Below are 25,214 nucleotides of genomic sequence, written 5' to 3' on the forward strand. Positions count from 1 at the left end.
TATACTTTTGTTATCGAGCAGGGACTGACATAGATCAGGTTATGGGCAAACAATATCTGGCAGATATCCTCGAAACGTAATTTCCCCTTATACCCAGTCAACAAGACAGGGCTGACATGAGTTCATAGAATGGGTAACCATGTAGATGGTCTCAAGTTTGCAGGAGGTAAGTGCGAGTCTTGAATCTGACTCTGACTCTGAGACTCAGCGGGAGCTGGATATAATGAGTGAGAATCGCAGGTTCCTTTTCTCTTTTTGAGGAAAAGCCCTTGCGCGAACTGATTGACCTGGCCCACGAACACGGTGTATATGTCTCGACGGTAAGATCCCCCCGAAACATGACATGTTTGTTTTGTATATGGGCTGACCTCTGCCACGCCAATTCAGGGTGGATGGGCTGAGCATCTCCTTACGCATCCCGACCCGAACGCCGTATTCAACCGTTACCTGACAAAGTGTAAAGATCTCGGGTACGTGCACATTAAAAGTATCCCATGTCGAGCATAGGCAAGAAGCTGATCATGCTGTATACAGCTTGGATGTAATTGAAATATCCTCCGGTTTTCTCTCAATCCCAGAAGACGACTGGCTTCGTCTGGTCGACAAAGTCCACGCCTACAAGCTGGAAGCAAAGCCCGAGCTGGGAATTCAATTCGGTGCTGGCGGGGACACACCTGCTTCTGGACTTGAAGCCATAGGTACTTCTGATCCCGGTAAATTGGTTAATCTTGGTCATAGATTCCTTGATGCTGGCGTGAAGCGGTTGATGATTGAATCGGAGGGAATCACTGAGAATGTTCCCTCCTGGAGGACTGATGTGGTATCCCAGATTATGAAACAGCTTCCTTCTGAGCGGGTCATGTTTGAAGCTGCTGATCCCAAGGTGTTTAACTGGTATATCCGGGAGTTTGGCATTGATGTCAATCTATTTGTGGATCACAGTCAGATAGTGCAGTTGGAGTGTTTACGCTCTGGAATTTGGGGGACTGCAGATACCTGGGGGAAGATTGTTTCATTCCGCAACTAAAATTGAGAGGTCCAGACAACCTTGAATAGTCAATATGGAGGCTCTCAACTTCAAAATAAGTCAAGTTAACTTAGTGAAAGCCTTCGGGAATTAGGGCTGTGATTACCTAAGCCGAAGCTGCTCACGGGGATCCACTACCACGTCATTTCTCTCATTTCACAACTTGCTCCGAGTCGGCATTGGGGCTTGTTTGAACATCCCTTGTACATTGTCCTCTGCGATCTCGTCTCTAGCTTCGACAACATCGGCACCTTCTGCCCAGATAGCTCAGGATCATATCCTGACCGAAAGCATCCGGCCCGCATCTGTACAGCACTATCCACAGGACGGAGCCTCGTCTCCCTCACCACGAACATGAACGGAAAAGCCAAATCCCACAGCAGCGGCTCTTCAACCAACTCACAGCCCCAGCGCACCCACAAAAGAAAAGGGCAAGCTATCCCCAATATACTCACCTCAGAAAATCAATCACTAACATCCCGAAGCATCCACTGGGCACCCCTAAACATAAGCCTAAAACGCCGTCTCCAAACGTTCCTCGTCCTCTGCCACACATTAACAATCGCAATCTTCCTAACAGCCTTCTTTTTCACTTGCGCCATCCCAATCTTCTGGCCCCTCCTAGTCCCCTACCTCCTCTACATCTCGCTCTTCTCAACAGCGGCAACATCAGGCGAACTAAAAGGCCGCAGCCAATTCCTGCGCTCGCTGCCAATCTTCAAACTATACGCTTCTTACTTCCCCGCCCGTCTCCACCGTGAAGAGGAACTTCCCCCGACGAAGAAGTACATCTTCGGATACCATCCACACGGAATCATCTCCCATGGCGCCTTTGCAGCCTTCGGAACCGAGGCTTTGGGATTCGCGAAACTGTTCCCGGGAATCACCAATTCGCTCTTGACCCTCGATGCTAATTTCCGCATTCCCTTTTACCGTGAGTATGCGCTTGGTTTGGGCATTGCCAGTGTATCGCGGGAATCCTGTGAGAATATCCTCACAAAGGGCGGCTCGGATGGAGAGGGCATGGGAAGGGCGATTACGATTGTTGTTGGCGGAGCGCGGGAATCGTTGAATTCGCAGCCTCACTCGCTGCGGCTGGTCTTGAAGCGTCGCAAAGGCTTTGTTAAGCTTGCTATCCGGACTGGGGCCGATTTGGTTCCTGTTTTGGCTTTTGGCGAGAATGATCTCTATGAGCAGGTTCATTCTGATGAGCATCCGTTAATCCATAAGCTTCAGATGTTCGTTAAGCGGACTATGGGTTTTACGATTCCGCTTTTCCATGCCCGCGGCGTTTTCAACTATGATGTTGGTTTGATGCCTTATAGACATCCGCTTAATATTGTTGTTGGTCGGCCGATTCCTGTCATGCAGCAGCAGAATCGGGAAAAGATTGATGATCAGTATATTGATGAGTTGCATTCGAGATATGTACAGGAGTTGGTGCGGTTGTGGGATCAGTACAAGGATGTTTATGCTAAGGATCGGGAGGGTGAGCTGGAGATTGGCTCGTGAGGATGCCATGTTTTATCTACTGGTACAATGCAGATCAACGTTTACTGTTTAAAATGTATTACAATGTATAGTAAATTAAAGGTCTCATAATGGTTAACGTTAACACAAATCATACATGTTCAATAGTTCGAATTAAGTACACACGCAAGAATGGTAAACCTATGGATTGGGTATCAGATCAGAAAAGTCAAAATGCTTCAATAGCACAAGAAGAAAGGGAAAAAAGGGGGTCATCATCATCCTCGGAACGGCGAGCTGAGACTTGGATCCCATGACGGCGCAGTAGGATTCAAGCCAGGCACCTCAGCCGATGAGGATTCACGTCGGCTCTCACGTCGACTCTCATTGGTGATACTCTTGACGTTCAGAGAAGAACGATCATTCGCGGGTCCACCTTCCATTCGGCTTTGGATCATCTCGTCCAACAATCGCGAGACTTCATCCATGTTTTTACCACCTTCCGTCTGGTCATTGACTCTGCTGACTCTGCTAGAGCCAGAGAAGGCCCGTTTGTTAGGGCTTTCCGGGTTGTCTGTGGGAATGCCACTAGTCCTGACGGAAGGGGGACCATCTACCTCGCCAATATCGCCCTTGCTTTTCAACTCTGGTGATTGAGACTCACTGGTGACGGTAGCTAGGTCGCGATGACGGGTTGCGGACCGAAGTGCCGCGAGCATGCGATCCTTGTCATCAAGCTGAAGGCGGAGTTCGTTGATCTCCATATCCTTCTCCCGAACCAAAGCCGCCATGTCTGGTTGCTCCGCGATAGTGGCATTCGCAGGCTTGACACCAACTGACATGCGGGTATGACTCGATCGACGAGCTTGTAGAAGTCGGCGTTCCAGGGTTGAGATGTATCGGTTCTTATCACCAAGATCGGCCTGCAATGCACATACCTGACGTTGCAGGCTGGCTTTGCCATCACCAAATTCACCCAGGTCGTCCTCATCTTCCGGCCCAAATGATCCATTAGGGTAATAAGTTTGTGAGGGATCGTTGCTATTAATGGACATGAATGAGATGGGACGTATGGATGAATGGACAGCACCCAGCGTCGATTGACTGGCGGATGACCGGAGAGATCGAATGCCAGAATCTGTGGAAGACATGCGAGAAAGCCGACCAAATGTAGACAGGCTGTTGGGGTTGTTCACTCCGGTAGATTTGGAGCTCAAAATTAGACGATTAAGATGCTCGATTCGCTCTTTGAGCGCAGTTCGGGCCAACTGCATCTCCAATACTTGCTCCTCATGGCGGGCTTGCGCCTCTTTCTCATACTGGTGCTCATCCCACTTGAGCTCTTTTTCGGCTTGGGACTTGGCCTGCGTGTCCAGCTGACCGCGCAGAGCTTGAATCTCCATGCGGTACCGCTCAAGTAAAACCCGGCTTCCAGAGTCCCCGCCGCCGCCACCATATGCCTCTTCTGCCTTCTTGGCATGACTGACAATGTTGTTCTTGGCTCGCGCGGCGAACTTCATGGTGTTTAGGGTCTCGCCAGTGTTGGAATTGATAGAACTAGTAAGCTGGATGGTACATAAGATACTGACAAGCGAGCCACCGGACAACGCGGGTTGTAGCAATCTGGTCAATTTGCTGTCACGGTAAGGCAAATGCCGCCCATCGCGATCCATGGGGTTGCCTTGCTTGTCTTTGTTCTCGGACAGTCGGGAGATAATGGTACCAAGAGTGAGCAAACTCTTATTGATGTGCGCACCCTCCGTGCGACGCTCCTTGTCATCGGCTGCGCGCTCGGATCCGGCCAAATCAATTAAACTCAAGGTTGAAACACGTACGCCTCCTGGGGCGATCCCAGATCTCTTGTCTTGGGAGTTGCCCGAGGGTACACGCTCCCGGCTCTCGACAACGATTTGAACAACCGCATGACTTCGAGAACTTCGTGCGTTGAACTGTGTACTGCTGGTTCGTCGTGCATGGTCACCTCTTGCAATTACACGAAGAAGCTGGGTCGGACTCTGAACAATCTCTTCCTTGAGCGGCGTAGCATACACGCCTCGCTTGCTATCCTCTCTCAATTTGATCTCTTCTTGAGGAGCTGCAGGCCCGTTGGCAGACGAAGCAGACAGGAGATCGTTGATCTTCTCGTTATAAATTTCCAAGTAGCTGACCCGCAGCAGGAACTCTCGGTGGGGGGTTTCTCTGATGAAAGAGAAGATGTCGGTGATGGCAAGTGGGATCACACCAGGAGACGTTGCCGTTCCTTGCATGGAAAAGGTCTTTCCGGTTCCAGTCATACCATATGCAAAGACCGTTCCATGATAGCCTTCCATGACACGCCTGACAAGTCGCTTGGCTGCTGAATCGTAGACTTTGGCGTTGTTCTCCATGGGGTTGAATACATTGTCTGTTCCAACTCGTCAGTCGCAATCCACAAATACTGGGGGTGTTGGTTGAATGATGCTCACCATAGTAATAATCGCCTCCTTCCTTTCCGCGATATGAGATGAGGCTTTGCCGGCCATCAATCGACCATTCGCCATGGTTGCGCGGTGTTTCTCCTCCACTGTTATTATCAGGGCGCACACGTACACTCACAATCACATTGCCCTTGATTTCTTTTGGCTGGACGGTCGATTTGCTTGCTGTATCGTCTGCATCCTCAAAAGTAGTAGCGCTAGTCGAGCAGGATCCTTGCGCAGAGGAGCTTCGACTGTGCGCCGGGGACGCATCTGGATCCCGTGCATCCCCACTCGAGATAAATTTCCCCTCGCCACTCCCATTGAGTAGTGATGGTGTTTTTGAGCTACGGTAGCTGCTGGTTGTTCCCGTGCTCAACCGGGAGCTTCGCGCAGGTCGCGTGCTGGCAGTGGCCGCTTGAATGCCAGAGAGTGACGATGCTGTCGAAGGACGCGTGCCGGCTTTTGGTGGTTGGGGGAATGATGCGATGCTGATCGTCCGGCGCAATGATTTGTCTGGGCTGCCTGGTGCGCGTCCGCTGGATGCGGATCGGGCCGCGCTGAGGTTGGAGGTTGAGTTTGAACTGGAGAGAGGTGACTTGAGCGACGGTTTTGGGCTGGATGGCGTCCGTAGCTTGGACGTGCCAAAGGGCGATGCGGCCCGGGGTGTCTCGGAGCCCGGTATTGACTTTCTAGGCTTGGGGTTGGGCAGAGCAGGTAACGCTCCCGTTGGGGGGTTTGTTGTTGGCCGCGATGGCTGAGGTAACGCCGACATTGAGGCCATGCCGACCAAGTTTTCTGAAGTCGAGGGTTGAAAGTCAGCGAGTCTAGTTGAGCGCGACGGCCATGCGGGCGGATTGGAGAGAAGGGCGTCCTGCAATAATCTCCATTAGCCCACTGCACTTGAGACACGGAAGATTGGCCCGTTGACTGGGCCGCAATTTTGAGGTAAACAAAAACCCGCAGGGACGAGCTCGGGCTACCATGATTGTCAACGGGTTTTCGGGGGTACGTACGGAATTCAAACGACCATGCGTTGTAATCAGGAAATAGAGAAAGAGGGAGAGAGAGAGAGAGAGGTTCGTGAGAAGTGGATTGATCGACGAGAAAGAGAGACGCGAGTCGGGTGGGAGAAAGAGGAAAAGCGACTAACCTCCCCCGCAGAGGGCGAGACTCTCTCTTTTCTCTCTCTTATGATCTGATAGTCGCCGCGACTGTTACGGGCCCCTGGATTTGTAAACTAGGATCTACTGGCATGCATCTCTCCTTCCTCTCCCGTATTCCTGTCTAAATGTCTACTGGATAGGCCTCTCTGTCTGCCTATCTCCCTCACAACGAAAAGGGGTGTGATGAACTACACCATCACACACCTTTAAGGAGAAGCTCGGAGCATCAAGGCAAGTGGAGGTTTCAGGTTTCGCGACAGAGGAGAAAAAGGGGGACGAATGGGATCAAAGGACGACAGCTTCTTGTTTGGTGGAGCCCAAAGGTTAACATGGTGAAGATATCCAGGAGTCCAGTCCAGTCAAGGCAAAGCAGTCCAAGGAGTTACAGGAGTCCAGACAGTCGAGACAGAACAGTCAAGATAGAAGGGCTTTGGTCACATGGGTGTTCACCCTTGAACTCCTGTTCGAACTGAAGATCCCACGGGTAAAAACCACCAAATGCCCACTAAAAAGGACACTAAAAAATTAACTAAACAAGAGCGGACGAAATTAGAAGGAAATTAATCTGGAGCGAAGATCCTCATTTACCGTGACATTAGCTCGACTGGAGTGGTCCGGTACGGGCAGTATACAACAAGTATACAACAGAAGTTCACGTATCTATCGGCATTGCACGCGGGGAGAGAAAGAATGCGCTCAAGTGAGGGTTAGCATCCTCGCTAATAGATCCATCCCTCAATGCAAGGGTGTCAATATTCGACCCGAGGAGACCAACAGCCTTTTTAGGGGCGTGCAGAGACCCTGGATCTATTGGACAGTGCAACATGACAGGTAACTTGGAGATGAACGTGGATACTGAGATCGGAGCCTGGTCATTGCATTTGCGCGCACTCTCCACCTGTCAGTGGAATGATCAGACTATCATTGCCCAACTGTGCCATGTACGGTCACTGGGGGTCTCCGCTATCCAATGGTGGCTGCAGATAGTCATGCATACACAGTGCAGTATACTGTACACACTACAGCAGTGTCTCGGCCGAAGTGGCAATAGTCCCAGGGTGCTACTGTATTTATTGGATTTCTAATCGTGTTTTCGTTATTTCATCGCCCCGAAATCTAGTTGCCGGGCAGCGCTCTTGAAGAGGTCGTCGTCTAGTTCCCCACCACGCCGGGTCAAATCATCACCCATCTTTTTGGTTCCACCGGATTTCCGGGGGAGATCTTCATTGCTGGTTGGTCGGGGGTCAGTGGTCCACCAGTTGTTGCGAAGAACCTGCACCGCTGTACTGCGGTTACGAGGGTCGAGAGCGCACATCGACATCAATAAGTCCGCTCCCACTGGTCCAGCAGTGGGAAACTGTCGCATGAAGAAGTCGCGTCCGGACAAGGGTATTTGTTGCGCGCCGTCGGTGGGGATATAGTTGGGAAGCTTCGTAACCCCAGGCCAGTTGTCTTCGGTCGGAGTGCCAAACGCTTCGCAGATCTTGGAAATCTGATCCAAGTCGGTGTTGCCCGCCACAAATGGAACACGAAGCAGGAGCTCGGCAAAGACCATGCCCATAGACCACACGTCCACGGCACCCGAGTATTGGCGAGCGCCGTAGAGCAATTCAGGAGGTCGGTACCAGCGAGTGATAACTTGATGGGTCATGTTGAGATACGGATCAGCAAAGGACCGAGCCAGACCAAAATCAGCCAGCTTGACCTCTCCATCGGCCGCAATCAATAAGTTGTTGGGTTTGATATCACGGTGAAGGACAAAGTTCTCATGACAGAACCAAACACCCCGAGCAAGCATTCCCATCCAGGCTTTGATATCAGCTGCACCGTAGTGAATATCCGTGTCCTTGATGAGCATCTCCAGATCTCCACCGGGAAGAAATTCAAGAACCAGGTTGAGGTTCTGATCTTTAGAGGAGAACACATCGTGAAGTGCAATCACATTTGGATGGGCCAGCTCTTGAAGATATTTCACTTCACGAATTGCGTCCATGGTCAGTCCATCCTTGTATTCCGCGTTGACCTTGATCTTCTTAATTGCAACGAAGGACGAGGTATTGTGTTTGAGGTGGCCGAGATATACAACCGCATAAGTACCTTCACCCAGCTTCTTGTCTATTGTGAAAATTTCCAAGTTAGGATTGAAAGACTCGGACAAAATGGGAATCGTACATACCTTTGACGTATCTCTCTCGCACGTCGATGTTCAGTTGCTCGGTAAGCTCTCGATCTCCATTCTGAGCAAGCTTGGCAGAAGCAACTGGACCACTAGCAGAGTTTTGTGCAGCAGTTGCTCTCAGTCTGAGCGCCGTATTAGGCGAGTGTACTGTCATAGACGGCGAACGAGAGCCAAAGGGCGAGAGCGCCATGGCTGCCGGGTGCCGAAGCACGAAGCTGGCGAATTTCTATGGAGGCGAAGATGTAGCAAGAAAATGAGCAGATCACAAAGATCCAGGGGTAGTTTCAGTTATTAAGAGATCATCTTGGAAAGATGTAATCGTTCAAACAAGTGCCGAACGATGTCATGTCTTCACGGTGAACTGGCCCGGAGTATAGTTAATCCCGGTCTGCGCTGAGCGACGCCAAAATTTCTCGGGGTCAGTCAACAGTGACCTCAGTCAATTCCTCGGCACTGCTGAATATCTGTCATTCTCGAGACCCCAGGGTTCCCTCCGTCACCAACCGTTCTTTGACGGTTTCAATTACCCTCCAGGGGCGACCTAGTGAACAGCAACAGCGGGCTTCCGGTGTCCGCCCGCAAGTCGCCATCATCATGAGCACCATGGCCATGCGCAATTCGCCGCTCGGCGGCCTCTCATCGCGCCTCCTCAAGACCGTCTACACTACCAACCAATTCATTCGTCCATTCCACAAGAAGTCTCTTCCTACCGTGCCATCTCCGACCCCTTTCGTTCCTGACGTCCCGACTTTCCTCACCTTGATCGGCCGCGAAATGTCCAAGCAAGCGAGCAAGATTCCTACCTGGGAGGATCTCTTCACCTACAACTCGAACCAGCTTCGCGAAGCTGGCGTTGAGCCCGCGCGCCAGCGCCGATACCTCATCCGGAAGCGCGAGAAGTTCAGACACGGTATCTACGGCCCCGGCGGCGATCTGGTACAGGTCGTTGATGGCGTTGCACAGCTGCGTGTTGTCCAGGTACCTAAGAAAGCAGTTTCTGGCACAGCGGACGGTCAAGACATCGAGGCGAGAGCTTCCGCTAATATGTTACCCGGTATGGTGAAAGCCCTTGTCAACCTAGCACCTGATGCCACCGAATTTGTATACAACAAAGACTTCGAGATCAAGAACTTCGCACAGATGAGAATTCACCATGCGACTAGTCCCAAGGGCCCATACCTGCAACCCTTGAAGGGTAGCAAGGGCACTGCTGCGACCATCTCGGTCCAGGAGGGCATGTGGGAGGACAAGCGCGGACACAAGGTTGATGGTGGTGAGCGACGACGCAGGGAGGTCCGAAACAAGCAGAGATTGGACGAGAGGAGAAAGGCATAAATGTCTCGAGGTGATATATTCCACCTTGTGTATCTTGCATATTTCTCGTTGAGCCTGGATGTTCGTCGTCTCCTGTATTATACTATTGCAATCTTGATATACTTTTCTTCCAATTTTGACCTCAAATGAGCAAGGCAGTTTCGTCTATTGTTGTCTCATTAAAAATGATATAGTGACTATGAACATTAAAAGCATATAGGTGGATAAGCCGCAAAATAATTTACATGGAGCAATCGTTCCAAAGTAGAGAAGTAACAAGACTTCGATGTAGAAGGCCGTGGGCTTCAGAACACCACATAGTTCTTTGCCACACCGATGTAGGTCATTAAGTGTGAAAATCCAATTATCGGACCGGAAACTTTGGGCTGTGAACAGGTTGGTCCAATTAAGCCTTGGCTTCACGCTTCTCGTACTGGACGAAAGATGTTCCCATGGGCTTGGAGAACAGAGACTAAAAAAACCTAGTTAGCAGGAGAAATCGTGAATTGTACAGTCTGACTTACTGAGTAGTCTGTCTCAGGGAACGGAGCGCTGTTGTCGGGAATAGAGAACTTGAAGTGTCTCACGAGAGCAGCAAGAATAGTGGCCAACTGCACATAGGCGAACTGTTCACCGATGCAGCGGTGACGGCCGGCACCGAAGGGAAGATAAGGGCTGTTGGTACCCTTGGTGACCAGTCCGTAACCATAATCGATCTTCTCCTCGTCATCTTCGTCCTTGGGGGCCTCGACCTCATCCCAACGGTGGGGGTTCCACTTCAGAGGCTGGGGGAAGAATTCCTCTGAGCGGGCAGTGACACCAGGGGAAGACAAGACGTTGTGAGTGGTAGGAATAACATAATTGGTTCCTTCAACGGGCATGGGGTTCTTGACAGCCCGAATAATGGAGTGAATCGGAGCGTGAATGCGAAGAGTCTCCTTGATGATCTTAGAGTGAAGATCAAGCTTCTGGAGGCTTTCGTGAGTGAGGTCAGGCAGATCGGAACCGAGAACACGTTTTTGCTCCTCGTAGAGTTCCTCAATGAGTTCAGGGCAGGTAGCAAGGCGCAGAACAATCCAAGCAGCAGTGGAGGATGACGAGTGTTGGCCAGCCATCAGCAACGCGATCATCATGTGGGCGATCTCACTATCAGGAATCGGAGTACCGTTCTTGTAGGTGCACGACATCAGGTTCCAGACCATGTCCTCGGAGTCCTTCTGGCCACCTGAGGTACGGCGCGCCTTGATGATGTCCATGTACGTCTCGGTCAGCTTCTTCTGGGCAGCGTCGCGCTTGCGGTTGTGGGGAAGCGGGGCCCAGGGCAGCATGAAGTTGATGGGCGCGAAGCCCTTGTCGAGGTCGTGGTACATTTCAGCAAAAGTCGCATCAAAGCGATCACGGACTTCCTTTCCTTGCAGCGAACGAGAGGCAGTGTAGATGGTAATCTCGGAAATGACCTTGGAGACATTGAACGTGCCCTTGGGGTCGTGGAAAGCGGGAGAGGTCTTGACGAAATTGTCGACTTCGTTGGTGATCAGGGGAACATACGAGCGAAGCGCTTCGGAGGTGAGGCCGTACTTGACAAACTGTGCATTTTGTTAGCAATTGTGTGTTGTGGTCCGCGTTAGTCTTCTTACTTTCTTCTGCTCCATGAGCTTGGAGTTGGGGCAATCGTAAACTACATCAGTGCCGAAGACGGGGGTGGTGAGAGGCGAGTAAACCTCCTCAGCGCAGACATCACGAAGCTTGCCATTGAGAATGAATTCGTTGCCCTTGGTGCCCAGATAGACGGTGGTCTTCTTGCCGAGGAGAACGAAAGTGAAAATGTCGCCGTACTGGATTCAAGCGCTTCGTCAGATCATTGCCTGTGTGTCTCCAACGTTTCGCCACATACCTTTGCGCGTGCCTGGTTGAAGAAAGTGTAGGGGTCCATGCCATAACTGATGGTGCTGCCAACGAAGGGGACCCAGTGGAAGACGACTGGAGGCTCATGAGCCTTCTTGAAGAATAGCTGGTTCAACACATTGACCACAATCGAGAGCGCAATGAACGACAATGCGCCGATACCAGCCAGGGTGTAGATGGACTTGGTCGAGCAGTGCTCGCAAAAGATATCGAGGAAACTTTTAAAGATACCCATCTTGCAGAGACAGAATAAGAGAAAAAAAGAAAGGGAAAAGAAAACAAAGCAAAGCGAAACGGGCACACGAAGACCCTCGTGAAGTTGCGTTAAAGTTGAAGATTGAACAGGAGGCGAGAGGGAAATAAGTCGACTATCATTCGGCGAGAGCGAGGACCCGCCCCCTGGAGGAACATACGACCTACATATACGCTAACTACCATTTTTTTTACTGGGTTAACCACTTAATAGACTGCATTTGAATTTGATTTCCAGGGGCTTGGGGGATTTTACCCGTCAATGGGACTAGACAGGACACAAATGGCTTGGGATCGCATATCACGCCACGTCGGTTAGGGGGGTTCCGGTCTACAGAGGAGAGAAAGGTGGACTGTTGTACATGATTCATTGGACCTGAAAGTCAGTGTGAACGGAATAGCTGTAAGTGAGAGCTAAGTTAAGAGTTACGAGTTAAGTTCATAGTTAATAGTGAATCTCACAACACCCATACCCTTTTGATCCCCATCCCCCTCCCATAAGACATTAAAAATTCACTGGCTTCCAAAGTGGCTCATTTATCGTACAAAGTGGGATCACCATGTTCTCCGATGTTGATGAAGTCCTTCGGATCACGGGTGCCACTCGGTGAGGCTTCGCGCGGAGAGGTCTTGGGTCGGTTGTGAATGCGCTTGCCAGCTTCGTTCTGGCTGAACACCTTGAAGGGCTCCTCATTGTCCCGAGTGTGTTCACTGTAGGGAGCATCATTCACACTGCTAAGTAGTGTCCGCTCTCGCTTCACCTTGCGCTTGGAAAAGTCCAGGTTGCTCAGGGCCCCGGTCAGACCATCGGTACTGTCAGTCACACTGGGGTATTTCCCGGTCATCCAAGGATGCTCGAGACATTGTTCCACGGTAATTCTCTTCTCAATATCCACAGTAAGCATTCTGTCGATCAGATCCAATGCGGGGTCGCCGACAGAGTCCCAGTAAGGAGACGGATAGTCGAATTTGCCCATTTTGATCTGCTGCGCGAGTGTGTATGGGTTGTCCCGGGTGTTGAGTTCATCTGAGAAAGGCGGGAAACCACATAGGCAGATGTATAGAACCACACCAAGAGACCATACATCGACAGCTTGGGTGTATCGTCGACGGCGGGAGTCTTGCAGAATTTCGGGAGCAACGTCTGTAGAAATGAGTACAAGGGTTTCATACTTCGCGGAAATTTTCTCAACTTACAGCTAGGTGTACCACAGCTGAGTTCGAGTGTTAGTAACTTTGACTGCGTATGAGAGCAAGCATTCACTTACAGTGTAGTGGTGAACGAGTCCTCCCCAATGATCTTCGCCAACCCAAAGTCACCCAGCTTCACGCTCAAATTTTTGTCCGCGAGTAGGATGTTCTCTGGCTTGATATCTCGATGAACAATACCGCGTTCATGCTGTCATTCTGTGAGCATGGTTTCTAAAGAAATGAATAGATTGGTAGACTTACCAGATACTTTAGTCCTTCAAATAGCTGACGGAACACATGACGGGTATCGTTCTCGCTCAGTTTTTGGTTAGTCACAATCCAGTTGAACAATTCGCCTTCGGGGGCCAGTTCAAGGACCAAATAGGCACCGTCGTTGTCATCGAATGTGTCCTTCAGACACAGCAAGTTCGGGTGATTGACACCCATCAAAACGGCAATTTCTTGCTGTAGAGCTTCACCTTGTGTCTTTTGCGAGTCACTAGCCCGTCGTTCAAATACCTTGACAGCATACTTAGTTCCCGTGGATCGCTCTGCACAAAGGTAGACCGTAGCGAAGTGGCCTTTTCCGAGCTGCTGGTTGATACGGTACTGCTGACGGAAACCGTGGGTTTCCCGAGAGGGGGATAGCGGAAGACAAAACGGGCTTCGTTCAAGATCGAGATTTCATCACCGTCCTCCAATTCGCGGCTTTGGTTGCGGCCCACGATAGCCTCATTGATAAAGGTTCCATTGCTAGAGAGATCCTCCAGCATGGCCACCATGTCGCCCTTTCTATTTTCGGCGAAAATCAGGAAATGCCGATTGGAGATGGTAGGAATATCAAGGACACGATCTGGTTATGGTCAATGGATGCTGCTGAGGTATCAGCCACTTGCACTTACCACACTCGGGATGACGGCCGACTAAAAAGCCACCAGGCGACTTGCACAGCTCATTCTTCTTTCCAGGTTTGGCTTTGGCAGGACTGGCGTCCTCTCCGCATTGAGTGCGCCTCTTCAATACAAGTGGACCTTTGCCATGTTCGTCCAGTGGTAGCAAGTAGCCCCAGACCCCTTCTGCATCCTCATCCTCTACTTCGTCCACGAATGCTCTCGGAGGATACACGAATTGTGAAAGCGCCTGGGTATCATTTGGTGGCGAGGAGACAGCGTATGATAATTCTGGCTGGGGCGGAGAGTGCTGACGACCCTTGCGAGGGCTTTCCGGAGGTGTTGCGGTCTCATCCTTGCGATCGTCCGTAATAGTCGAATCAGGGCCGGTCAGAGGAGTGGGCAAGTATTCCAGGTCGACCGGTGTCTCTTGCGAAGGTACTTGGCCGGAGATTCTTTGCGAGCGCCGAGGCTTTTTCTGAGAGTCGGCGTCGGCGGCGGCCTGTTGTAAACCATGTAAGCAAAGAACGAGCCTGAGCAAAAATAAGACATACCCGACCCCGCTTGAGCGAGCTTTTCTCACGAGGAGGCATAATGCTGCCTGGCTTCACACCGAGGAGGCTTCCCCAGGCCAATGAGCGATGATTGCTGGGGGATTCGGTGACGCAAGAGCGGCAATACGAATTGAGATGGCTTATTCACAGTACCCTTCAAAGCCGTCAGGAAAGATACGGATGAATCATAAACAAGTCTCAACACAACAGTTCAGGGGTGGGAGAGGAAGAAAAGAAAAAGAAGCTGTTTGAGGCTCCCTGGCGCCTTCTCCGCCCGAGAAGCCAATGGGAATAAATTTAGAGACTGCGGAAACTACGCATCACATTAACTATCTGACTTCTATCTATGAGTATTTTTAAAACCTGCAATTCTGAACATCTATAAAATTGGATGAACACTGAGTAAACAAGTTCGGCTCGGACCTAGGTTCGCGTCTCCGACACGTGCCCCCTGACCTCATCTTTCCCCAGGGTTTCCAGGGTTTCCAGGGCTTCATTCTTAAGGTCCTCACTCAACAATGGACGGGTAAGTTGACTTCTGAAGGCTGCTGCATCGATGCTAATGGATTCTCCAAGCCTATCCGGTGGGATCAGACAACTCGCTTTTCAAAAGCTTGCTGCGTTGGCAGTCGAGTCCCCCCACAATGGGACGGAGCTGACTCGCCTCGCGCAGCAGTCGCGACCTGCTCGTCAGGGTGATAGTGCTCTCAATGGAGTTTTGAGAGACCAGGCTCCGACCTCGCGGGTTCCCATGGTGAGTTGATATTGTTCTTGCGCATTACTGCGGCAGTGTGGTATAGGCTAACATCTAACAGGGAATCCGTGAACTAGATGTCCTCCTTGCCCTATGCAAGGCGGCCGCGTCAGTCAAAGATGCGGATAATGCCTCTCAATTGGCCTCCCAGCTCTCCCGTTACCTCCCAGAGTCCCACAGCCAGCTGTTTCGGTCTTCGCCATTCCTTCATAGTATAAAACCATCTCCATGGGAGTCCCTCACCCATAATCTGGCCCTGGCCCTCTTGTTCCTGGGCACGAAGTATCCAGAAATTCGGAAGACCTCTCTTGATGCCGTGCATGGGTACTTGAATAATTGCGCAGAGGCCATTAATGCGGTCACACCTTTCCAATATTCCAAGTCTGATGGACATGGTGTGGTCCATGAATCTGTGGTCGTTTTGTCGATTGCGGTTTCACTCGTCGGTTTTATGGAAGCTGCAGCCCAGTACACTTCTATCTGGCTTGCGAGCGAGAAACTGCAAGTAGTCGATCATTTACGTTCTATGTTATCTGAGCCTTTCATCATTGCAGTTGAGACGGCTTCCTCTACCCTTCGGAATACTCACTCTGCGGAACCCGCCTTCAGAGATTGGAGGAAATACACCCGTCGATACGCAGCTCATGGCCGTCCATTGGGCGCTATGCTCGTTCAAGATGGCTTCATGCGATTCGTGAAGTCATGCGCAGCCTCCCTTATGGATTCCCAGCACTTGACCGATGAACAGCTTCTAGATGATTACATGACTGGTGTCGGCATTGCCAAGAGTTATGATGAAGATGATATTGCTCTGATCGAGCGCGTCATCGATATTATCAGCGAGGAAATCCACTTGCTCGAAGATGGTGCTGATTACTTGAAAGTCGGCTCCCCTTGGCAACAGCGTCTTGCCTTCTCTGTTAAGGGACATGCTCTGGTTGGGTTCCTCAACTGCGTGATCCTTGGTGAAGATGCGACTAACAACGATGTGCTGCTGTCTTGGCTCGAAGATGCATTGCTTGACCCCCAGCAAATGTCAAATGTGGAATTGGCCGTAACTTCTTTGAAATGCACTGCAATTGTCGCGAGAATGTCGCCAAATGGCGCTTCCGTTGGAAGACGCTGCCTCTTGAGGTTCCTTTCTCAGGGAGGCGTGTCGGCACGTCAAACAGTTGCAGTCGCATCCCGATGCCTTGCTCAGATTCTGACCATCCTTTCTGAGGATGCAGTGATTACAACACTGTATTCACTTGGAAACGCGTTGAGCCCGGCCACCAACGTCGATCAATCGAGCCAGGACCAACTCGCTGGAGATCATACCGGACCGGGCATGAACCTCGAAGGTTACAGGAAACCCGAGAGCCGTACTTCTCTGGACGTTGAAGGTGAAGGCGAAACTGTCACTTACCGAAATGTCATACATGCCATCGTAACAATCGCGACAAGCTGCAACGACGATAAGATCAGCGCATTGGCTCAGTCCATGCTTCTTCAAAAGATTGGTAAGATCAATGTTGCAGTGGATGCATATATCATCCAAGAGACTGCAGTTCTTGCGCTCAGTGGAGGTCAAGCCGAGTTCCAGCTTTTGTTGAAGTTCTATACTCGTGTCTATCTAGATGCCATCAACAAAGGACTGAACGCCATCTCCGATGCTGTACAATGTGCTATGGCTTATCTTTCAATCACATTGGACCAAAAATCGCCTCTTCATCGGATCTATTTGATCCATCTACTGGAAAGCATCATAAACAAGGGCGATGTGCCAGATCTGGATCATGAGCGTCACAAAGACATTGTCTTTTCTGCCGATGATATTACTCCGCTGCTGAAGCCACTTGCTCTGCTCGTATCTTCTAAGGGTAATACCAGCGGTGACTCCTGGTCAGTTCTAGAATATGATGACACTATTCTGTCTTTATTCCGTGATGTCTGGTTCAATATTGCCATCCACGGAATATCGCTCAGCTCTATTGTTGCCCAAAAGTATCACAAGGAGCTTCGCCTTCTCGCGCATCATTCCCCGCCATTGGTTGCCGGAAACCATATGGAATCGCTTGAGAGTGACGTGGAACTTAACACGGTGCTCAGACGCGGCTCAGGGCCACAGCGCATAATGGAACAAAAAAGAGCTTTGATTTCGGAGCTTCCTGGTCGGGATTCGGATATCAAGAGAATGGACTACCCAAGGGCAGTATTTCTCAACGCTGTTCTCATGGTTGAGAGCCTCCGCGCTTCGTCGGGAGACTCTACCAAGATTCTCGACTATTTCCTGGACCCTGCACTGACAACCCCTGAGATGGTTATCTGCATGAATGCCGTCGCAGAAAAAGTGGTAACCTGCTATCTGTCTCTCACGCTGTCAGGAGAGCACGATAACTTCTCGGCCCCTTACTTGTCCAAGCAGCTTGCTGAATTCCTGGTGTCCTGCTGCCATCGCATTGAAAGGGTTCAGAGCATTGCGACTCTGTGCGCTGATAAGATTATTCGCGAATGCCCTTCGGCGCTATGCGAAAAGCATTCTCTCTTTGCCCTGCTTGAAATTTTGACTGTTATGTGGTCCTCCTGTTTGCAAGGCGAACTTGATGAGTTTGAGTGGAAGTCGTCTCTGGTCTCCCCTATGGGAATTGTCAAGGTCGAACTGCCTGACAACTATGCGCTAAGAAAGACGACCCTGGACCGTTTCCATGCCAAGGCTAGGGCTTGGGTGATTTCCGTCTTGAACATCGCCCCATTAGACATTAAGGGGTTGCTTCAGACCTATCTCTCCGAATATGATGACGATGGCGGCTATGGACATATCTCGATAGGTCGTTCTTTCGCCCTTGAGATGGGATCCATCATTCCACAGAGTGACCCGCGACTTGGATCAATTGAGGTCCACGGCAGCAGCGAAATCAATGTAGCATCTGATTTCATGGCGCTGTACACAACACGTCAAAAGTACCGGCGTCCGGACATGCCTGCTATCAACGGCTTGGATGGCCAAATCTACAGAAATCACGACCAAAATCACCACGTCAGTCTTCTGCCCGAGTCTGCTGACGCTCTAGAAGAGACCCTCGCTAGTCTGTATAGACGAAGCTTCGACAACGAAGACATTCCTCTCGTTGAAGTGAGAGATGCTCTTCGGCAAGCTGCAGGCCTCATTTGTAGTAGCAGCAAGCCCCGGTTGTCTGTGATTCACTATTTGGTTGCTTTGCCTTTCCAGATTTTCACCAAGCAAACCATCAAGCTGGGCGTCTCGCTTTGGCTTGGAGTCATTCACGAGAACCCAAGCACTGAACCACGGATTTTCTCTGAAGTCATTGAAGCTTGGGAGAGAAGTATTAACCGCCGCAAGGGATTGTTCGACCCTACCTTTGCCTATCTTGATCCACTGCACACGAAGATCGAGCTCCTGCCAACTGACAAGGATCTTATGCTTCGAATGCAACAAAAGGCCCAAGATACTTTGTCTCCACATTTGCGAGTTCTTCAGTTCTTTGAGAGTCATTTCAATGCTGTCCGCCTGGGCAACCTGCAAGACCAGCAGCTGTTCTGTCGCTTGGTTAGCAGCACTGTCATTGGTTTGACCAAGACGGAGTGTCATCCTTTGGCCAGAGAGATCCATTTCCGCATTGTGCTCTTTGGGCTCAAGGTTCTCAGACACCTTAATCCTTGCAACAGCAGTGCTTCTTGGAAACTCAAGGATCAGATTCTCTCTGCTGCTTTGAGTTGGTTCAAGCATGCTCCGAGATGGTCCTTTGGAGGCAACAGACTCCAAATCAAAGCAGAAGACAAGATTCTCAATGATGTATCAACGGAACTGCGAGGTGTTGCTGGCATTGCTGCGTTAGCACAGGGATCTTACAAGTCCTTGCAGGCCAAACAAGACTTGCTGCAGATCCTCATTGACAATGAGCGTACACGTCTTCGGGTTTGGTTGTTCCCCTTGGAGCCCGAGCGCAAGCACCATATGCCTGTAATCGGAGGCAAGAGCCCTGCCGAGGGCCCTGTATCATTCCTGCGGCTGGCCTGGGCTGAAAGCCCTGGGCTGGCTATTCAGATGGCTACTCGTTTCCCGTCGCCCAAGATGCAGAGTGATGTCAGATGGTTGATCCTCAGCTTCCCTGAAAAGGTTATTGAGGAGCCAAGTGCTCTTGAAATCATGTTTGACAACAATCTGCCCGCAGATGTTACTTTCCAGTTGAAGTTCTTGCTTTACTGGGCTCCTGTCACCCCTACAGAGGCTATCACGTACTTCTTGCCTGCCTACGGAAACCATCCTTTCATCCTGCAATACGCCATGCGGGCACTGGAGAGCTACTCAATGGATGTTCGGTTCTACTTTGTGCCACAACTGGTCCAGGCTCTACGCTACGATGCTTTGGGTTACGTGGAGCGCTACATTCTTGAGACAGCCAAATTGTCCCAGCTGTTCGCTCACCAAGTGATTTGGAATATGAAGGCCAACTCATACAAGGATGAGGAGTCTCAAATACCTGATCCACTCAAACCGACTCTCGATCGTTTCCTGGAGAACCTCATTTCAAGCTTCTCGTATGAAGAGCGCGCTTTCTACGAAAGAGAATTCTCCTTCTTCAATGAAGTCACTGGCGTTTCAGGAAAACTACGCCCCTACATCAAGAGGAGCAAGCCCGAGAAGAAGGAGAAGATTGAGGAAGAGTTGCGAAAGATCAAGGTCGAGGTCGGAGTTTACCTTCCCAGTAACCCCGACGGTGTCGTTGTTGGAATTGACCGCAAGTCCGGCAAGCCTTTGCAGAGTCACGCCAAGGCACCTTACATGGCGACTTTCCGTATCCAAAAGACCAGACCTCGCCTTGAGAAAGCTGATGCCACTGGTTCTCAGTCCCATGAGCACCAGCGGCAGTTGACTAGCCATTCTCATTCTCAGTCTCAGTCACATAATCAGACTGAGTCTGATCTTGAAACTTACGAGGTTTGGCAGTCGGCAATCTTCAAAGTCGGCGATGACTGCCGTCAGGACATGCTTGCCCTGCAGATGATCGCCGCTTTCCGGAGCATCTTCACCAGTGTTGGATTAGATGTCTGGGTCTTCCCTTACAGAGTGACTTCCACCGCACCTGGCTGTGGTGTGATTGATGTGCTACCCAACTCGATTTCCCGAGACATGCTCGGTCGGGAGGCTGTCAATGGTCTGTATGACTACTTCGTCTCCAAATACGGAGGCGAAGACTCAATCCGCTTCCAGGAGGCCCGCACCAACTTCGTCAAGAGTATGGCCGCCTACTCGGTCATCTCCTACCTTTTGCAATTCAAGGACCGACACAATGGAAATATCATGGTCGATGACGCCGGCCATATCATCCACATTGATTTCGGTTTCTGCTTTGATATTGCCCCCGGTGGTGTGCGCTTCGAGCGTGCTCCCTTCAAGCTGACCTCCGAGATGGTCGCTGTTATGAGTGGCACTCATAACCCGGCCCATCACCAGGGTGGAAACTCGGGCATCAACCTGCCCGGTGCGAACTCGCACAACCCGACTAATACCCAGCCTTACCGCTGGTTTGAGTCGCTGGTTGTCAAGGCGTTCCTGGCCTCACGTCCTTACAGCACGAAGCTCGGACATATTGTTTCTCTCATGCTTGACAGTGGTCTGCCCTGCTTCAAGCCTGAGACTTTGAAAAACTTCCGTGATCGATTCGTTTTGGATAAGAGTGAGCGTGACGCTGCGGAGTACATGCGTGAACTTGTGCGCAAGTCTTACATGAGTGTGTCGACTAAGGGCTATGATCAGTTCCAGCTGATGACCAACGGCATTCCTTATTAAATTGAATGTTCTCTTCTTTCTTACTTGGCAATACAATTGCATTTAATATCACTAGCTCGATTGTGGTTGACAGTATTGTCATTGTTCGTAGTTTCAACCCTCCTACCCTCTTCGGTTTTCAAGTAAACCTTAGAAACAACAAGAAACACATATTGTATTTCCCTCGGCAGATCCCAAGTGACTTTATTACCAGGTCGACCATGATAGGGTGGTTGACGTCACGACTTCATCGCAACCACGACATCCTGACTCTCGTTCGCTGCTTCCCCGGACAATTCCCCTGTCACATCTGGCATTGTTGTCCGATTAAACAATTAAGCCGACTGATGTTGGCAATCACCTAGACAAAATAAAATCAATCTACTCTCAATTTAGAAATCGATGTCTCCGTCGGAATAAACATGTGCGTTGATTGTCCTTTTAACCACTCATATACTTAGGGTCCCACGGTGGCGCATCCAATCCATGACGGTCTCATTAGATCCGAGCTTGTTCCGCCAGTGGCAATATGACGATGCAAAGACACGCCTGGTTGAGTCCCTTATAACCTGCGAGTGGCCGGGGACATAGGTGAAACTCTGGTTGTTTAAACGCCATTTATACCATCTCAACCAATCCGCATTTTTGTGTGCTATAAGCCCTGGGATTGATTTCACGAACTATTTGCTTTGGGCTTCATACTCAGGATGAAGGTTCCTTTCCTCAAAAAGGCTGACAATGGCGGGGTCGGGTCCTCGTCGCCGACTGATCTGTCGGGAGATTCGTCTGCTGCTGATCGAGAGAAGAGAACTTCTTCTATGGATGACAGACACGTTCCTTGGGTGACGTGGCGGTCTGTACTTCTTGGTGCTTTTGTTTCCATTGGTGGTATCATTTTTGGATATGATACTGGTCAGATTTCAGGATTTTTGGAGATGAAGAATTATCAGCAGCGGTTTGCTCAGCTTCAACCTGATGGAACTTATAAGTTTAGTAACGTTCGATCGGGGTTGCTTGTTTCTCTGGTACGTGATTTAGTCAAAGGAGAAGGAGAGACAGAGAGAGAATCGGAGCTGACCTTCATTGTGTAGCTCTCTATCGGTACTTTGATCGGAGCTTTACTCGCTGGTCCATTGACAGACCGGATTGGTCGGAAGTGGTCGATCTTCTTCTGGTGTATCATTCTTCATGTCGGATTGATTATCCAGATCTCTTCGCCGTCGGGTAAATGGTATCAGATGATGATGGGACGGTTCATCACTGGATTCGGCGTAGGTGCATGCTCACTCCTGGTGCCTATGTATCAGGGTGAGATTGCACCAAGACATATCCGAGGTGCCATGGTGTGGTGAGTTTCCACAGGAAAGTACTCATTTCTATCAGCCCTAACGATAACATATCAGTTGCTACCAGTTGTTCGTGACACTGGGTATCTTCGTCGCGTACTGTATCAATTTCGGAACGGAGAAAATGGACAACTCGGCATCATGGAGAATTCCTCTTGGTATCACATTCTTCTGGGGTCTTGTCTTGGGAATTGGCATTCTGTTCTTCCCCGAGAGTCCCCGATTTGACTACCGAAATGGTCGTACGGACCGGGCAAAGCGAACCATGTCCAAGCTGTATGGTGTGCCCGAGGATCACAGAGTGATCGTGGAAGAAATTATCGAGATTCAGGACCAGCTGGATGCCGAGACTGGATCTAGAGGTGGATGGCATGGCTGGATTGAAATGTTCCAGGGTCCGCGAATGAAATATCGTATCATTCTCGGTGTCGTTCTTCAGGCATTGCAGCAGCTGACTGGTGCCAATTACTTCTTCTACTATGTGAGACCCACCCAAGTCGGCAATGAGCCGTCGTCGTTTTCAAAGCAATGAACAGAGGCTAACACCAATCAGGGTACGGTTATCTTCAATGGTGCCGGAATCAGTAACACATATGTCACGCAGATGATCCTGGGAGGTGTCAACTTTGGCACAACCTTTGGTGGGTTGTATGTGATCGAACACTTTGGCCGACGCAAGTCGCTCATGACAGGCGGAATCTGGATGTTCATCTGCTTCATGGTCTTTGCGTCCGTGGGCCACTTTTCTCTCGATGTTCAAAACCCGCCGAACACTCCGGGTGCTGGTACGGCCATGGTAGTATTTGCATGTCTGTTTATCACTGGCTTTGCGATGACCTGGGGACCGATGGTGTGGGCTATTGTTGCCGAGTTGTATCCATCACGGTACCGAGCACGGGCGATGGCCATGGCGACAGCCTCAAATTGGCTTTGGAACTTTCTCATTGGGTTCTTCACGCCTTTCATCACAGCAGACATTGATTTTGCGTATGGATATGTCTTTGCTGGTTGCCTGTTCTTTGCGGTGATCATTGTGTACTTCTTTGTTATCGAGGGTAAGGGCAAGACTCTCGAAGAGATGGATATGATGTATGTTATGCGAGTGCCGCCATGGCAGAGCAGCAAATGGCAACCACCACCACCGCATGAACGGCTTACCACCGATCAGCTGGTGGATCGGAAGGTGGCGAAGAAGTACAACAAAGAGGAGGAGAGTGCAGCAGGCAAGAAACAGGGAGAAGTTCCCGGCCATGCGCATGCTGAGAACACTGCAGATGATGCAGGGGCTGGACCATCCAATGCTTAACTTTGTTGAGGTGTGAAGTGATGTGAAGTGGTGTGAGAGAAGGTGAAGTGGTTGTGAAGTGGTGTGAAGAAGGATATGAGCCGAGGGGGAAAAGAGGGGAGACAGCAACAGAACGCAGTAAATAGTATTTTACAGTATAGACTACTCCTTTGAACGTCTCTCAAGTCGGTCTCATTTCAATTTGGTAGTCATATATCGGTAAGAATAGAAACATCAACATCTCCAGGATGGAATGGAATATGAATGCTCGGAAATCATGAACGCCGTAATCCCTCAAGGCTCAAAAAAAAATGTTGAGCGTCTTCCCCCTATCATTTTGATACCAAGGGCCTATTGGCGTACGGGAAGACACATCAAGATGAATGAAGCCAAGTTTGTGTACTGGCCAATACAAGGAAACGAGAAAACAAAAGATGAAGTGATGAAGAGATGAAAAGGGCCAAAATAGCTCACAATAGACTCCCCGGGATGAGGAGCCCCAGGAACTTTAGTCCATAAAGTCGCCCCTGAGGATTTTCTCCTGGAAGAAGTCGGGCTTGTTTTGCTTGGTCTGTCTGGGGATTTCCCGACCGGGTTGCTCCATAGAGGCAATTGACGCGGCACGCTGGTGGTAGCCGGACTGGCGCTGTTGTGCCTGGGGGGAAACCGGGGAGCCGAACGAGGGAGCTCGTTCAGCACGGGAACGGAGGGCCTCGGACCAGTTGAAGCCTTCGCCTGTTGGTCGCCGCGATGCGTTAGATCTCTCATCCTGAGCTATGATTGAGGTACTTGCAGGAGATCGGGCAGCACTGAGGGCAGAGCCAGCGGGGGGAGAACGCGGCTTTGGCAGGGAGGGGGGATGGTGTCTACCATTTCCTGTGCTTCCACGCGCATCACGGAGTGCCTGCGCACCAAAGGAGACTCGTCTCGCAAATTGTGAGTGGGGCGATCCCTCTGTATCCTCTGCAATCGCGTCCTCGCCGTTGGGGATAGAACCAAAGGAGCTCGAGATGCTACCTCGACGGAAATTCTGATTTCCAAAGGCTGTCTGGGTGGGGGATCCTGACAGTCCCAATGTGCTGATGGACAGTCGGCGTTGATTGGCCTGATTGGCCTGGCTGGCTTGATTGGTATTGGCCGACTTGGAGAAGAGATCAGCGATAGAACCCCGACGCTGACGGTTCTCTGAGTTGGGAACAGAGATGGGAGAAGTACGATCGTTCGACATGGTGACAGTTGAATAGGGGAGGAGGGGGGGAAGGATCTTGGGGGAGGATCTTGGGGGAGATCTTAGGGAGGATCTGAGAAAAAGTAGAGAACCTCGGACGGACTAGCCGCCCTTTGCATATAAAGTAATGGAAGAAGAGAAGATGAATCAGAAGGAAAGGGTTGAAAAGGAGGAGAAGAGGAAGAGAAAACGAAAGGGAATGTGTGGTGCCACGCAGGGGGGGGGGGGGAGGTTGCAGAAAACAGTTAAGCTCAGGATCTGGGGTAGAGTGGCGTTAGTGGAGAGTGATGATGTCGATGATTCGTTCTTGACGGGCCTTGACTGTAGCCTCTAGTAGCCTTGTCTTAGTCTGTAACAAATGGTAATGCCCTTTCTGCTAACTGTTTGGTCTATTATTTTTATTTTTGACTGTAATACCACTATT

General features: G+C 50.4%; 10 protein-coding genes across 10 annotated transcripts; 5 read left to right on the forward strand and 5 right to left on the reverse strand.

Moving 5' to 3' along the window:
- Window positions 1-129: 129 nt before the first annotated feature.
- On the forward strand, window positions 130-1,027 carry N7511_003991 (phosphosulfolactate synthase; the record flags this gene model as incomplete). Its single annotated transcript, XM_057126416.1, has 4 exons — window positions 130-166; window positions 241-320; window positions 388-470; window positions 535-1,027. 4 exons carry the CDS (start codon window positions 130-132, stop codon window positions 1,025-1,027), a joined length of 693 nt encoding a protein of 230 aa, XP_056985306.1.
- A 354-nt stretch (window positions 1,028-1,381) lies between these two features.
- N7511_003992 (uncharacterized protein) lies at window positions 1,382-2,539 on the forward strand (the record flags this gene model as incomplete). The annotated part of the gene is made up of 1 exon (XM_057126417.1): window positions 1,382-2,539. One exon carries the CDS (start codon window positions 1,382-1,384, stop codon window positions 2,537-2,539), a length of 1,158 nt encoding a protein of 385 aa, XP_056985307.1.
- Window positions 2,540-2,775: 236 nt separating this feature from the next.
- Window positions 2,776-5,939, reverse strand: N7511_003993 (putative kinesin family protein (KipA); the record flags this gene model as incomplete). Its single annotated transcript, XM_057126418.1, has 3 exons — window positions 2,776-4,901; window positions 4,963-5,837; window positions 5,914-5,939. 3 exons carry the CDS (start codon window positions 5,937-5,939, stop codon window positions 2,776-2,778), a joined length of 3,027 nt encoding a protein of 1,008 aa, XP_056985308.1.
- A 1,276-nt stretch (window positions 5,940-7,215) lies between these two features.
- On the reverse strand, window positions 7,216-8,488 carry kin28 (TFIIH complex serine/threonine-protein kinase subunit KIN28; the record flags this gene model as incomplete). Its single annotated transcript, XM_057126419.1, has 2 exons — window positions 7,216-8,234; window positions 8,296-8,488. The coding sequence occupies 2 exons, from the start codon at window positions 8,486-8,488 to the stop codon at window positions 7,216-7,218; spliced, it is 1,212 nt and encodes a 403-aa protein (XP_056985309.1).
- Window positions 8,489-8,892: 404 nt separating this feature from the next.
- On the forward strand, window positions 8,893-9,633 carry N7511_003995 (mitochondrial 37S ribosomal protein mS41; the record flags this gene model as incomplete). Its single annotated transcript, XM_057126420.1, has 1 exon — window positions 8,893-9,633. One exon carries the CDS (start codon window positions 8,893-8,895, stop codon window positions 9,631-9,633), a length of 741 nt encoding a protein of 246 aa, XP_056985310.1.
- A 385-nt stretch (window positions 9,634-10,018) lies between these two features.
- On the reverse strand, window positions 10,019-11,752 carry N7511_003996 (cytochrome P450; the record flags this gene model as incomplete). The annotated part of the gene is made up of 4 exons (XM_057126421.1): window positions 10,019-10,084; window positions 10,137-11,198; window positions 11,250-11,447; window positions 11,507-11,752. The coding sequence occupies 4 exons, from the start codon at window positions 11,750-11,752 to the stop codon at window positions 10,019-10,021; spliced, it is 1,572 nt and encodes a 523-aa protein (XP_056985311.1).
- A 550-nt stretch (window positions 11,753-12,302) lies between these two features.
- N7511_003997 (uncharacterized protein) lies at window positions 12,303-14,443 on the reverse strand (the record flags this gene model as incomplete). The annotated part of the gene is made up of 7 exons (XM_057126422.1): window positions 12,303-12,913; window positions 12,967-12,983; window positions 13,038-13,168; window positions 13,222-13,569; window positions 13,617-13,813; window positions 13,863-14,352; window positions 14,405-14,443. 7 exons carry the CDS (start codon window positions 14,441-14,443, stop codon window positions 12,303-12,305), a joined length of 1,833 nt encoding a protein of 610 aa, XP_056985312.1.
- Window positions 14,444-14,922: 479 nt separating this feature from the next.
- On the forward strand, window positions 14,923-20,952 carry stt4 (1-phosphatidylinositol 4-kinase STT4; the record flags this gene model as incomplete). The annotated part of the gene is made up of 3 exons (XM_057126423.1): window positions 14,923-14,930; window positions 14,981-15,158; window positions 15,220-20,952. 3 exons carry the CDS (start codon window positions 14,923-14,925, stop codon window positions 20,950-20,952), a joined length of 5,919 nt encoding a protein of 1,972 aa, XP_056985313.1.
- Window positions 20,953-21,638: 686 nt separating this feature from the next.
- On the forward strand, window positions 21,639-23,583 carry N7511_003999 (sugar porter family MFS transporter; the record flags this gene model as incomplete). The annotated part of the gene is made up of 4 exons (XM_057126424.1): window positions 21,639-21,956; window positions 22,023-22,279; window positions 22,335-22,758; window positions 22,831-23,583. The coding sequence occupies 4 exons, from the start codon at window positions 21,639-21,641 to the stop codon at window positions 23,581-23,583; spliced, it is 1,752 nt and encodes a 583-aa protein (XP_056985314.1).
- Window positions 23,584-24,070: 487 nt separating this feature from the next.
- N7511_004000 (uncharacterized protein) lies at window positions 24,071-24,790 on the reverse strand (the record flags this gene model as incomplete). The annotated part of the gene is made up of 1 exon (XM_057126425.1): window positions 24,071-24,790. One exon carries the CDS (start codon window positions 24,788-24,790, stop codon window positions 24,071-24,073), a length of 720 nt encoding a protein of 239 aa, XP_056985315.1.
- Window positions 24,791-25,214: the final 424 nt, after the last annotated feature.

The sequence above is a fragment of the Penicillium nucicola genome (assembly GCF_028828085.1).
Source record: "Penicillium nucicola strain IBT 29836 chromosome Unknown utg000003l, whole genome shotgun sequence".
In the NCBI taxonomy this organism is placed as follows: Eukaryota; Fungi; Ascomycota; class Eurotiomycetes; order Eurotiales; family Aspergillaceae; genus Penicillium; species Penicillium nucicola.